Source organism: Mandrillus leucophaeus, unplaced genomic scaffold (assembly GCF_000951045.1).
Source record: "Mandrillus leucophaeus isolate KB7577 unplaced genomic scaffold, Mleu.le_1.0 Scaffold777, whole genome shotgun sequence".
NCBI lineage: Eukaryota > Metazoa > Chordata > Mammalia > Primates > Cercopithecidae > Mandrillus > Mandrillus leucophaeus.
Genome location: NW_012108441.1, coordinates 744,298 through 759,296, shown reverse-complemented (window position 1 = coordinate 759,296; position 14,999 = coordinate 744,298). Strand labels below are relative to the sequence as shown.

The following is a 14,999-nucleotide window of genomic DNA, read 5'->3' as shown; positions in this document are numbered from 1 at the left end:
CCGAGCCAACTCCTGAGCTAGCATGTGCAGCTGGCCGAATGATGGTCCCTCAAGGTGTCTGCATCGTGATCTCCACAGCCTGTAAAGATGTGGCTTTCCATGGCAAAAGGGACTTTGTGGATATAATTAGATTAGGGATCCTGAGATGATGGGGAAATGAGCCTATATGGTCCAGGTGGGCCCAGTGTCATCATAAGGGTCCCCATAAGAGAGAGACAGGATGGTCAGCAGCAGAGAAGGAGATGTGAGGTTGGAAGCAGAGGTCAGAATAGTGTGGGGCCAGGAGCCAAGGAGCACGGGCAGCTCCTAGAAGCTGGAAGGTGCAAAGAAACAGATTTTCCCCTGGAGCCTCCAGAAGGAACGCAGCCCTGTAGACCCATTTTCGACTTCTGCCCTCCAGAACTGTAAGGGAATAATAGGTGTTGCTTTAAGCCATTAAGCTGTGATAATTTGGGGCAGAAAAGAACAAACTCATACAGCGCCCTTGGCCTGTTCTGTCTTCTCTGCCTGGAATGGGGTGGCTTTTCTCCAAATTTTCACATGACCTCTGCTCTCCTTTTGATCACCTTGTTAGAGAGGTTTCCTTGACCATCCTGAATAAAATCGCACCACCCTGTCTTCACCCCTGTCCCCCTGATTGGCTGAGCAAATGTTATTACCTAACCAGTGTTTACTTTCTTACTGCCTGTCTCTCCCTGTGAAAATGTAAATAACCCTCATGAGTGCAGAGATTGTAGGTCACTGCTGTAAGCCCAGCAGCTACATACTCGGTGAATATTTATTGAATGAGTAAATGAGGGTCCCGTGTGGTTGCATTTGCCGTTTGGCCTTTGCCCCTGGGACTGGGCAAGCCAGGGCAGTCCTGGGGCCAGGTCAGCTCCAGGCCAACTGCTCTGCTCCTGGGTCCCTTCCTGAAACCTCCATCCAGGTGTGAGCCTTGGGGTCTCTCGCCTTGACTTGAAAAGGGAAAGGGCTTCAAGATATGGGTGCCTTTAGGGATCTAAGGTAGGCAGGGAACTGTCTCTCCCTTTCAAGGACTATGTTCAAGGTGTGATACATCAACACACCGAGCTAGACTCACAGTTCTGGGCCTTCATGGACATTCAAAAGAGCTACTAGCCTTTGAACTCCATAATCAGTCCTCTCCTTGGGGATAGGAGAAAGTGGCATTGGAGGTGGGCCCTGAAGGAGTGCTGGGATTCCAGTCGCCCACCAATTGGGGATGGGCTTTCTCAGGTAAGAGTGGAAGTCAGGAGTGGGGATGAGGTATCAGTCTGCAGCAGCTGGACTGGCCTGGAATTGTAGAGCAAAGGCCAGCCAGGCTGGAACGGAGGATGCGTGAGCAGGGAGGGAGGCCACGGCATGGGGGCCACGATGCCCTGAAGAGGGGTCAGAATTGCTGGGCATGCTGGGACCTTTGAGTTGGGAAGGTTACGTGTGAGCCATTCAGATGGTGGTATGTGGAGAGGGCCACTGGAGGAACCCAGATGGCATAGAGACGAAGTCATCGAGCAGCTGGGCTCACCTTGGGAGATGGAACACAGGGAGAAAGGAGGAGATGCCAGGACTGAGCCTGAGGAAGTCCTGTCAAAGGCCTGGCGAGGATGAGACTGGCCAGAGGGGTGTAGTAAAAGGTCCGAAAGAGGATGGCTAGGTCTGGAGGAGACAAGAGGAGGAAGTACACCTGAGAAGACACTTGTCTCCACAGGCCCAGCGGCTGTGAAGGAACGAAAAAGGAGTGGTGCCATTGGCTGACGGGCAGGCCTCTGCTTCCCAAGCCCAGCCTGAGGTGTCTTTGGTCCACAGTGCACGGGCAAAAGGAGGGCCAGCGGCAGGTTTTCCTAAAGCCGACTTGCTGTTCTCCATTCAAAGAACTATCTCATTCTCAGAGATACATATATACATATACATATATAATATATTTAATATATATGTTTAATATATATTTAATACATATTTATTATATATTATATTTATAGTATGTATTTAATATACATATTTTTATATATATTTTTTTCTGTTAAAACATCTTTCTCTTAATGAACTAATGATGATCGTTGATGTGAATTAGTTTTTTCCAAAGTCTTTACTTGGCGAAATAACAAGCTGGCAGTCCTAAATTCCTGCTGTCAGCACATCCCCTTTCTTACATTGGACTGGCCTGGGGAAAGTGTGACAGAGATGATGCTCCCCCTGAAATTAGAGGAGGAGGATGGCCCTCAACAGGGTTTTCCAGAGGCTCACAGTAAAGTGGAGGGTCATTTGAAAGGCAGATCTTGGTTTTGACCATGAGTTTGGTGTTTTCAGTGGCCTTGAAGCTGCTTAGAAACATCCATGAAGTGTTCTTGTCGGTGGAGTCTGCAGCGGAGATTGCAGTTCGCTGAGTCATTGATTGCAGCTCCCTCCGGGCTGTGGTTCCCTGATGCGGCAGTGCACGTCTCCAGTCCCCTTGGCGTGATTGTTTCTGCCTCCAGTCATTCCACATTGGTTCCTATAGCTAAGGCTTGACCAGTAAGTGCATGCCTGCCGTGTGAACTACTCAGCTGTAGGTCACATAACCCTCAGCAGCCCGGGCAAGGCCCTAGACTTTACATACCTTGTAGCATTGTCAGGACAGCCTTGGTTCCCCTCTGCCCCATTCCTGTAGACAGACGGAAGACTAGGAAGGGTTGATGTTATCAGGTCTCCCCAGCACCAGATCAGCGATTTCATTACGATGGCATTTTCAGAGTGTTCTGTTGAACTGACTCTAAGTGAGGCACGTGAGTAGAACAATATAGACCTGGGGAGAGAGCAGTGGCAAGTGGTTCTCTGGCAAGAACTCATTCTTGTAGAACAAACATTAACATTCCAGAAGCCAGGTGCTGAGCACCACAGGCAAAGCGTGGTGGCTTTGAGGTCCTGTCCATGGTCTCTTCCTCGGCCCCCTTGATCAGGCTGGGACACAATGTCCCTGACATCCCTGTGATTGTCCCCTGGAGAAGTGGTGTGCCATGAGCAGGAAGGCATCATGTACACCCATCAACCCACCAAAGCATGAAAAAGAACACGTTGCTCTTAGTGGCAGTGTTAGCAAAGAATAATGTGTTTTTCCCAGCCCCCTCATTCCAAGCGTAAGGGACACCATGTGCCCTTTTCTCTTGCCCAGGTGAACTTCTATTATATTAGTGCCACTATTCAGTGTCGTCTTTTCGTTCTGCTACTTCGCCCTTGGACATTAATCTCCCAGCTCTCATTCCTGAAATCATTTCACCCTGAAAGCTTAGCTTCCCTACTGTATTAGGGTTCTGCGGAGAAACAGAACTAGCAACAGTGGGGGTAGGGAGGAGAAGGGATAGAGATTGTTTTATTATAGGAATTGGCTCACACAATTATGGAGGCCAGGAAGTCCCACTACCTGCAAGCCAGAGACCCAGGAAAGCCAGTGGTGTAATTCAGTCCAAGTCTGAAGGCCTGAGAACTGGGGGTGGGGTGGGGTTTGAAGTGGGTGGGTGGGTGGGTGGTCATGGTGTAAGTCCCAGAGTCTGAAGGCCTGAGAACCAGGAGCTTTGGTGTCTGAGGGCAGAAGGTGGATGTCCCAGCTCAAGAAGAGACAGAATTCACCCTTCCTCCACCCTTTTGCTCTATTCGGTCCCTCAATGAATTGGATGGTGCCCACCCACATTGGTGAGGGTGGACCTTCTTTGCTCAGTCCACTGATTCACATGCTTATCTCTTCCAGAAATTCCTTCCCAGACACACTCAGAGATAATGTTTTACCAGCTATCTGGGCAAGTGATAGCCCAGGCAAGTTGATACACAAAGTGAACCATCATGTATATCCTCTGCAGAACCTCCTGTGCTTTGCCACTTCTGAATGGTGGAGAAGTTTATGCCTCAGGCATTTTGGAGGTCTTTCCTTACACATATATATTTGAGATTGTTTTTAAGATGTGGGAAATTGTCAAAACTGCCGAATTCTGGACAATGAGGGATTTCATATATATATTCAGATTTTTTTTCCCTTTTTTTTTCTTTTCCTTCTTTTTTTTTTTTTTTTGAGACAGGATCTCGCTCTTATCACCCAGGCTGGAGTGTAGTGGCGTGATCTTGACTCACTACAACCTCCGCCTCCTGGGTTCTAGCAATTCTTGTGCCTCAGCCTCCTGAGTAGCTGGGATTACAGGCACGTGCCACCACACCAGGCTAATTTTTGTATTTTTAGTAGAGACAGGGTTTCACCATGTTGGCCAAGGCTGGTCTCGAACTCCCTGACCTCAAGTGATCCACCCGCCTCTGCCTCCGAAAATACTGGTATTACAGGTGTGAGCCACCCCACCCAGCTGGATTTCATATATATTCGGATTTAAAGGAAGTTTGTGGAAGTGGAACTCATAATTCTGAGTGGGTGGTATGATTTCTAGAGAATTCTCTGGCCAAACGACCACTGTCATGATGACCAGTTTTGTGTTTTTAACTGTGGGTCCTGTGAAGTGTACCAAAAGGACTGCTTGCACCTTGCCTCAGGAATGCCTCTTCAGATTCCCGAGGCAGTCCTAATGATAGGAATATTCACATTACTGATTTAAAAATGTCAGAAATTTTAAAAGTGAAGTTGAAAGAGCAAGTCTTCTTGAAGCAATCCCGATGACGCAGATGGCTCCTTATTTTTAACTTAAGAGCACTTGTTCCAGATCTGTGCACAAACTGTAGCTGTTACCATAGAAACACTCTCAGTCCAGATAGGAACAAAACATTCGGTCCATCCAGTTTCTCTGCCTCTTAGTTTTTGTTGCCAGGATCAGTCCTGCTGTTCATCCGTTGTCGGGGATCAGTATAGTGTTATGATTCCAGTTGAATTTGATCAATCACTTGGATTTTTTCTTCATTTCTCAGATGACTTCGTATCTGGGTTTTAGGGGTGGGGCACAGTTGTGAGAAATAAAGAAAAGCATCTTTGCCACTGCGGCTCTGTCTTCCCTATTCTGGTCAATGTGAGGAAGCCTGTAGACTTGCTGCTTTTTATTTGATGAAGTTGCTCTCTGAAGATCTGTCTGTTGTAAAGGGAGAAGATGTCAGGGCTGGGAATCTGAGGACGGGGTGAGATATTGGTCTATTAGTAGACCTTTCTTATCCCAGATATTCTAGATTTAGACTTCTCAAACTTCTGACATAAAAGAGTTGAGTAGAATGGACGCTGGTTTAGTTCAGTCAGCTGAAGTGATTTCATTGTCCGTGATTTCAAAATCAGGTGATTTCAAAATCCTCTCTAATTTTAAGCTGCTATTAGTTCTCTTTACATTTCAGCTGATGTTTTCTTTAACCTTTGCTTTTTATTTAAAAGGGTATTTACAACAAGAAAACTAAGAAAAAATGTAAGAAGTATCAAACCTGTAGCCATAATTGCAATCTGGAGGTATGAGGCTCTAAGCTGACACCGTGTCCTGGAATGTGCCATTGGGATCCCTCATGACTCATCACTGTGGGATAGGACCACGGGCTGTCCGGAGTTCTGCTTGCTATTCCAGAAAGCAGCAGGATTTTAGGAACATGAGAAATGATATTGTAGACTGCAGATTTTTGGTATAAATTCAAATAATTGGAGATTATTCTTGATATACCTCAGAACTTTTTATTATTAAAAGTGCATTGTTTTCCTATAAAAATGCAAATCGTATTTAAGATTTTCATGTGAATTGTGAGAGTCTAAATAGTTTCTGTGGCATAAATGCAGGTTTTCGTTCATGGTTTAATGGTGCCTGGGTTGTAACAGAAAAGTGTTAGGGCAAAAATCATAAGGGAAAAATGATTCATATTTTATGTCTGTCTACATTAGACCTGCTCAGGGAATAGAGTTTGGGAATCACATAATAAATAAGAAACCTGCATGCTTGATTGAACATTTGCTTTCTTCACTATCAGGACACGGGGACATATATTTTAAGGCTTTTAAAGGCATTCGGGAGAGATTTTATATAGGCCATAAAATTCATTACCCCTCAGAAATAAGAATCACTGAAGAATATAGTTGACTTACAGAAAAAAAAAATCCTCTCTAATTTTAAGCTGCTATTAGTTCTCTTTACAAAAAACTTGGGAAAGTTATTTTTTTGCAAACTTTAACCATGACCTTGCTTTACTTCCGTGTATTTAATTTCACTGAAATGATATTTCAAAGAAAAGCCTTTCTGGAAATTGTTTTTCCTTTAATACCCAAAATTGGAACAACAGCACTCACAAGAGCGAGGCTCCAACCGGTGGATCAGCTGTTTGGCATGGATGTAGAAGAAGGTGCACTGAAACTCAGTACATCTGTGTTTAGCCTTAGGCAGGAAGTCTGTTCCTTCAAGTAAACCTAACTACTAAAGATACTCCTTGCAGATGGCTCATTTCCGGCCCATGGCAAGGTAGACAAGTCATACGGTTTTAAAGGCAGAGCCGTCTTGTCTGTCTCACGGGGACTTAAGAACAATCGATTGTTGAAGGAATCCTAGTGCTTTTGGCTTCCAGTACAGACAGACAGATGTGCCTCTCTCGACCTAGCTGAAGCAGGTCCCAAATGTTCACACGTAGAACATGAGAACAAAGAAAGAAATTGAACTTTCCAATATATTCCAGTTTCTTCTAGATTCATATATAGCTCTGAAATGAAGATGAGATTGTTTGCATTGTTGCATTGTTTTGAAATTTTATTATTAAACCCCACAATTCTTAGGCACAGAAATGTTTGCCTGGTGTTCAGCACAGCCCAAACATTTCCAGATGGGTTGCAAGAAGTCAGCCTCATCCAGATTTTATTTCTGCTGGAGAGGTCGTACCTTGCCATGTGTCCTTGCATATTTTTCCTGCCAGATGTGGGAAGTGACAGGGCATGGTTTAATTTGGGCTGCTGCTCTGTTTCTTTATGCCTGCAGCAGACAGGTCTTTTGAAACTTGCCCTTTGCCTCTCTTCCCTCTTATAATTCTTTTTTTTCCTCATTCTTTTTTTTCTGATAGTGCATATTACTTGAGATTTTCCTGGAAAGGGTGTGATTATCCGGAATTGGATCTTCTGCCACCTTCAGCAGCTTGAATCCTAGCTGCTGAAGGTGTAGTAGGCTAGCAGCTAGCAGCTAACCTAGAGCTGGCAGACTCAAATGGAATCTTGATCTCTTCATATTTAAGGCTCAGAAAACTCAAAAGGAGTGCTTTGTAAAATATGTCTGTTTATATTATATGTATGATAATTAGTATGAGTACAAGATGGTTGGGCAAAATTTAGCTGGGCTCAGATAGACTTTCCTGTGGATCAGATAAATGGAAATGAAAAAAAGTATGAGGACACAGACTTGCTCATTGTTCTTCATCTTTTATATTTATTTCTTGTCTTGGTCTGCTGTAGAATGTTCCAGAAATGTCATTGGGCATAATGTCTGATTTAGCACTGACTTATTTGTGGGTTTGCTTGGAGTATATTTTCCTTGGGCTTTGGGTATATGACTGCCATAAATTTTAATTACACTAATTAGACATAGGTGGACGCTTAAGCCCAGTTGGATTCCTAGCCCTGTTCAACTGCCTCTGTCATTAGTTTTTCTGGTGACATGGTTTGGCACCATCTTCCAACACATTTTCTGGAAATGAGTTTTAAGTTAGAAAATAACTTATCTAATAAAGCTACTGACATTCAACTAGTGTCTTTACCTTGTTGAAGTGGACTTGAGTAAAATGCATACATTTAAACTATAACTTGTATACCCATTTCTTTCCTTAACTGTGGGTTTTCAGATTCGTTTGGTGGCTAGAGAGGGAGTCATTCCCAATCCTCATGAGTCCGTGTGCTCGTGTCTAGTTTAGGTGGAGCCTGACTTGGCACAGGGCTGGGTGGCAGGTTTTAACATGTGTGGCAATGCTAGTCAGTTGGGGATATCCACATGGCTCATAGTGTAGAGGATTCTGAGGTCTAGAGCCAGAAGGTGGGAAGCCAGCCTTGATTAGTGCCGTGCACCACGGGCACAGGAGGAGGCAGTCTCAGGAGCACCTCTGCCCTGCATCTCCCTCGGAGGATGTAGGGCTATGTGTGCCTGCCACTTCCCTGTTCTCACAGCTCTTTGTGATCTCAGAGAAGTCTTTGGATTTTGTTTTTGGCTGAGTATGCCAAACTATGTCCTCCACAGCACAGGGTTCAGGTTGAGTTTGCCATTCCTAGTTTCTCCCTGGAAACATATCCCTCATCTTTAACCCTACTTAAAGGGCTTAAAACATTCTACTCTTACTTTTAAAGGATACTTTAAAAATACAGGCCACATCTGTTTCACTTAATCTGCATTCGACAGCACCTCATGACACAAAAAGTAATGCAGTCTGTTTGCCAAGCAAGCACTTGGAAATTTCGAGGCATGGAAACTGATAGGAGCCTCTGTTTTTCCACCTTGAGGATTGTTGCGCTTTGCATCCACCCATATCATCTCTCACCAGCATCCACGCTCACAGGGCTGCCTCTCGTCCTCTCACATATTTGTAGGCGTGTTTGTTCACTGTTCAATGCACTCAGCTTTTGTCAAGTGCTCACTTGCTCTCTGAAAGGTGTTTTGAATTCATGTATGGCCAGCGGCTCTGGTGCAGGAAGGAGCACACAGAACCAGAAGACATGGAGCACGGGGCTTTGAAGGTCTTTCCTTCAGGAGGCCAGATGATGAGTGCATTTCTCTCTTGTTATTTTGCTAAGGTGGCTGACAGTGGTGAGACACAACTGAGGAGGCTGGAAGCTGGCAGCATTTCTGGGGGTCCAGCATGCTGTTTAGCTACTGATGAGGGTGGGCAGAAGAAACAAGCAGACTCCCTCCTGCTCTAGGACAGTTTCATGTAGGAAATCAGGAGTCTGAGCCACTCAGAGTATGGGCATGTTGAGGGCTGCTGGCCTTTTTGTCAGTTCTTTGGAGCAGGCACGATGGGGTTATTGTCATCTCGAATCTCAGGCTAAGGGAGCTTCAGGAAAGGACTTCTGCACCATTTTTTAGGACCCATTGTTTCCAAATCCTTTTAAGTGTAAGGGTCGCTTGGTGCAATCATTTCACTACTTGTTTGGCAAAGGGAGTTTACAGAATCAGTGTGAGACGTGGAGATGGTGTGAAGATGGCGTTTTCAGTCCGCCGATGTCCTTGTTTCCTCCCTCTCTTGCAGAGTCGCCAACATCCAGCAGCAGCTGGCCCGGCTTGACAACGAGTCCTGGCCAGGCACGGCCGAGGCTGACAGGGACCGGCTGCAGCTCATCAAGGAGAAGGAGGCCCTGATGCAGGAGCTTCAGCTCATCATCGCACAGCGCCGCTCCGCCGGAGATGTGGCCCGGCTGGAGGAGGAGCGGGAGCGCCTGGAGGAGGAGCTGCGGCGTGCACGGGCCACCTCCGCACAGGGCGCCACAGAGAGGTGGGTTGAGGGGACATAACCTCCAGCGGAAAGCCTGCTGGAAAAACTCCATGGGATGGCTTGTGTGTGGCTGGAGGGTGTTCCTGATGATTGCTCAGAGCCTCTCCTGCCTGGATGTTCCCTAGCCCAGGAGGGGTGTGCGGTGAGGGGCACTGCCTTCTATTCCCTGGGTCTCTGGAGCCTCTGCTCCAAAGCAGGAGGTGATTGACAAGGGGAAAGGAGTGAGGGAAGATGGGTGACCTCCACCTCCCCCCATGTCCCACCCTTCCCAAAGCTGGTGCTCGCTGCTTTCACCTGCCTTTGTGGGACGGTGCCCTGAGCAGGCTGTGGTCCCGCTCCGGCCGGGGCAGCTCTGTTGCATGGGGGAAGAATTCCCTGTTCCTGACGTGGTGAGCATGGTGGGTATCCACCTCCTGCTTTCCTCTCCAACTTTGATTTCTAGCCAGGAGGGCCTGCTCTTCTCTGGCATTGGGAAGCTGGCCACCTGTCATGGGTCTGCCTTGAGGCTCCTTCACCACGCAGGACATGCAAAGCCAGCATGGTGGCTTTGGTATTGGGCGGCACTGAGTCATTCCGCCTTTCCTCATGCGCCACGTGTCCTGGTTTCCATTTGCTGTGTGAGATTGCAGATTGTGTCAAAGGCTGGGCCTGCTTTCCACCCTTAACAGCAGTTTCTCTGTGGCTATCAGCTGGGCTTTGGAGAGCAGCCCCTCCCCGACATGTTAAGGTCTTGCCCCCTTGAGATCACATGAGCAGCTCCACAGAGACATAATAGACGCTTGGATGATTCGATCTGTTCAGATGCTCTTACTCCTATTTCACGATGGTTGTCTGTATTGTTGGGCGTCCTTTATGCTTGGATGTTCAGGGGTCACTTTCATAGGAGACATGTCTGTGACTTGGCACGAGGGACTCACGGCAGCCTCAGAGGGAAGTAGTGGTGTTTGGAGAGTTGAGCTCAGAGTCCTAGGCAGGTGAATTTCATTTTGCCTGAGATGGTGGCATGCCCTGTCACTTCACCCAGAATCAACCGCGAGGAGAATGTGAATGTGAAAGGAACTGCGCCGCTGAAGTTTTCTACTGTGCTCTTGCACGGCTGCATTTGTTTTCGCCTAACCATTTCCTTCTGTTCCACCCCTGATATTCTCGTACGTGTGTTCTGCATAGGAGGGCCTGGGAGTTCCTGTTGCTTCTCTGTGAACGGGGATGGACTTGGCCCCACAAATGCCACCTGCGTCTTAGGGCCCCACACCCACACTCCCTTGACTGTGGCTGCTGTCACCACATGGAAATCCAGCACACCCGAGTGCTGTGGCCCCTGAGTACAAGTCTGCAGCCCTCCATGGAGCCAGTGTTAGCCCTGATGCCTGGGTTCAAGGGCGGGGATAGCAAAGCCGGACCAGCTTTGACTCACATGGGGGTCTCACGTGGGACCAGCCCAGGTGCTGAGTCCTGGGGCTCAGAGCCCTCTATCAGGACCTAATCGCCCCGAGCGTGTTTCCTGAATTTGCCACTAAATGACCTTGGCCGGAAAAGCACATCCACATGTGCTAAGCACTTGCACGCACACTGCATGGGGGTGGGGCTCTTGTAGCTCTGGGCCTTCTGTGCTGGTGCACACAGGGCCCATTTCTTCACGCCACCTCCCTTCATTGGAGGGGTGCTTGCAGTTTGCAAGCATGGGGCCACATGGTAGGAGGCTTCCCCCAGCACAGGCTGGCAGCGTTAGGAGATCCGGCGTGAGCCAGGTACAGAGAGAGAGTGAGGTTAGTGCCTTAAGGCTGAGCTGTGCCAGCTGTGGAACTGGGCCCAGTCTGCCTGTCTCACCTGCAGTGTCATCAGCAGCAAATGGGAGGCATGTGCTGGGCTGGGGGTGTCATCCGGGGAAGAAAGAGAGAGATGCGCACCTCCTTCAGGCCTCCCGCCCCGGCAGATGATACATGCGGCGGCCTCCCAGCTGCTCAGAGCCAGCATCCCCGAGGGAGCTGGTGCACGTCTCCTGGGCTGAGGGAGCAGAATTGAGGTGAAGGACACATACCCTAGATAATCTCAGATGGCTCCTGTCAACGCTTGCGGCATCCTTTGTTGTTTTAGCTTGCTCATGTTAGTGTGTGGCAGGCATTTATACAAGATGCTGATGTTCAACAGAGAACCCCACAGCTCTGTTGCAAGATACCTGCCATCCTGAGAAATTCTCTTTCCAAGGATGACGGCTTTTATTATAGGGGTGATTCAAAAGGAAAGATCTATCAAAAAGCAAAAATTTGGTTCTGCCGAACCTGAAGTCACATTTTCCTTTGTTATAATTTAATGACATTTTTACAATACAGTACTTTATGTAAAGTAAATAAAGACAGTAAATTAGACTTTATATTTTCTTAATCTGTTAGCTTACTTTTCTACTCCTTTTCATAGCAGTGGTAAATATTCTTTGAAGTTCGTTTCCTTTGAATTGGGGACACAAGGCTATGTGCTTTAGGAGTTGGGCCCTGGCCAGTTTTCTGCCAGGAAACTGTATCCCCTTTTCTTTTTGTTGAAAAAATATGTACAGAAGTCAGGCAAATGTCTGATTCTCATTTTAGCAGTTTATGTCCCAGCTAGTTTTTAGGTGTCTCAGTTATTGCCAGCGTGGCCCCTGTTTGGTAAGGAAGTTACATTTTTAGTCATCTGCAACTTTCAGAATAACCAGCATAAAATTAGACTGCACATGTGGGCACTCATGGGCACTTGTGTGTGATCTTGTATGCAGATGCGCTGTCTCTTGCATGCTCCGATATGCACCTGTTTGTATAATGACAAATGTGTTGTACTGGATAGAAGGGGGGAATTTGATCTAAAACTTTTTTCACTACAGATAAAACAATCTGAAAATAAGTCATGACTAAAGACAGTCTAAAACTGAGCCACACATATGAACGTTTCTGTATGTCATATGTGTGAAAACAGAGCTGGCATGCGCCGATGGATTTAGCAATGGGTTGGAAATTCTACCCTGGTCACTCAAGAGTGGAGCCAGTTTTCAGTAAGAACTCAATTGAGAGTCTATTAATATGGGATTTGAGCTAATAGAATTTAGGTTGGGTTAGAATTTCTGAAAAGCATTAAGAAAAAAGTTAATAGCCTTGGACCGGGCTTGGGTAAATTCCCTACAACAAATTGCTTCCTGGGGCTGGTCAGTGTTTGCCGCCGGATATGCTCTGCTGGTGTCGTCTCTGCCCCTGGAGTCCTCTGTGACTTAATAGTGTCCCAGTGCTTGTGAGAGTGGGTTCCAAGTTACAACTCCAAAGCCCAGTGAGTGGTGTATTTTGAACTCCCTTTTGAACTCCCTTTTAAAACTCTCGGCTTTCCATCTTCTGAAAACGATGGGGTTTTTGAGGATATCGCCCTTGATAAGCATTAGGTAGGATGTGAGTATCATAGAAAATTGGGGAAATGTTTTTCAGCAGTAAAGGAAATGCCTGTTTGTTGGTAATGTGTCTTGGCTTTGGAGTCAAGCCAGCCCGACCGAGCTTTGAACTTGTGTCGCAGAGGCAAGTTACTTTATATGAGTTTCCTCGTCTGTAAAGCAGGGATAGAATCCAAAGACCAGTAAGGAATGAGGCAGTGCATACAAAGCAGTGTGGCTTTCTATAAGCCCCTCAGTGGAACTTCAGAATTGCTTTTTAAAAGTTACTTTCATTTGTATAAGCTATCAAAACATTTTCCTTAAAAACTAAAATATCATAGGTAAGTGTAATCTTAGAAAATTCTACTCAAGAGTTTATTACGGCTGTTCTCAAACATTTTGGTCTCAGAACCTCCTTCCAATGTTAAAATGCTGAGGATCCCAAAGAGCTTTTGTTTATATTGTTTTTTTAAAAGTTCCTTTTCCTAATTGTTTCGTTTTTCCTTTTTCCCCCACCCAGGGACCTATCAGTGTTTATGTGGATTTTTATCTGTCAGTATTTATTAATTTAGAAGTTAGCCCTGGGAAATTTTTAAAATATTTATTTATTAAAGATAACAGTAGGCCGGGCACAGTGGCTCACGCCTGTAATCCCAGCACTTTGGGAGGCCAAGGCAGGGGGATTACTTTAGTTCAGGAGTTCGAGACCAGCCTAGGCAACATGACAAAACCTTATCTTTACAAAAAATACAAAAGTTAGCTGGGTGTGGTGGCACGTGCCTGTGTTCCCAGCTACTTGGGAGCCTGAGGTGGGAGGATGGCTTGAGCCTGGGAGGTGGAGGTTGCAGTGAGCTCTGATCACACCACTGCACTCCAGGCTGCACAACAGAGCGAGACCCTATCTCAAAAAATAAAAAAAGACACACAATCCTATTATGTGTTAATATTAGTAACATTTTTATGACTGATAACTTTTTTGAAACAAACTATAGTGAGAAGAGTGGTATTATTTGCCCTTGCCATCCATCTCTTTAGCGTCTGACTGGCTAGAAGGCAGCTGCTTTGGTCATTGGCGTATTTGGCCTGTTGAGATAGGGTCATTTTGAGTGAATACGTGAAGACTATCTAGCTGTGTACTGATATGCCATTGGGAAAGAGGGGAACTCATAGGATCCCTGAAAGAGTTTCGGGGATCCACAGGGGTCTTTGGATCATGCTTTGGAAACAACTGGTTTTAATATATGATATTGAACTTGAAAGTGGGTTGTGTCGTGGCTCCATTTAGGATGATGCTTGTACTCTCTTGCCAACTGACCTCTGCATGGCACCATTTGGAATTTTGTTTGCATCAGGAGAAACAAAGGCTCGTCAGAATTTATGGTATGTGGTTGAAACTTGTAAACAAACTCAGACTGGTTTGTCTTCCTTATCCTAAGTTGGTGGCGCATCTGTTTCCTTTATGGGTGATAGCAGCTCTTTGTCGATCACGCGTCATTTGCCGTACATTATTTTATCTATGCACCATCAGTTCACTGAGCTGGAGATTGTGGACGCCATTTTTACAGGTAATGAAACTAAGGGCTCAGAGAGGTTGAGACGTTTGCCTAAGGCCACACAGCTTGTGAGTGACTGGCCAGGTGGGATTCTCTGAATCCCAGGCTGCCGTCGGACACCGTGTCTGGTTTCCTCTCACTCCTACCTAACCAAGCTCTTTAAACCCCTTCGGCATGTCCCCTTCCCTGTTGGTGGAAAGAGGAAGGTATTAAAGGGGCCTGCTGTGGCCACACATCAATGTCATTTCGATTTGTAAACAGGAGTGTTTCCTTCTAGAGGCAAACATATTTATTCCTGGGCTTGTCCAACAACTGTTTATTAAGTGCCTATCCATGGTAGGCTCGATTCTAGGTGGTGGGCTTACTGTAGTAGGAACAAATTTTATTCTAGAAAATTACTAAGTAGAAAAAAGTAGAAGGAAGGAAAACGAAAATGCCTCCAACCCCATGACCTGGAGATGGCCACAGCTGCTGTTTCGTTTCATTTGCTTCTAATGTTTGAACTGTGTAGATCTTAGAATTGTATTTGTTCTTCTCTAGAAGGTGGCCTAGGATGAGGGAATCTGATTTGTTCCAAGGAATTTCAACAGATGACTGCGTGCTCTGCATTTGAGCTCATCTGCTGGTTATCTGTCCTTCTGCTCACCTACTCCTCCTCCCATCCATCCAAGCAGCCA

At 46.2% G+C, this 14,999-nt stretch overlaps 1 protein-coding gene across 1 annotated transcript in view; it reads left to right on the top strand.

The window, feature by feature from the left end:
- WWC3 (WWC family member 3) overlaps nt 1-14,999 on the top strand; it is an 82,143-nt gene that overhangs the window by 38,429 nt on the left and 28,715 nt on the right. The window contains exon 8 of the mRNA XM_011966834.1: nt 9,142-9,384. Within this exon, the coding sequence (XP_011822224.1) occupies nt 9,142-9,384 (243 nt within the window). The remainder of the gene's footprint in view (nt 1-9,141; nt 9,385-14,999) is intronic.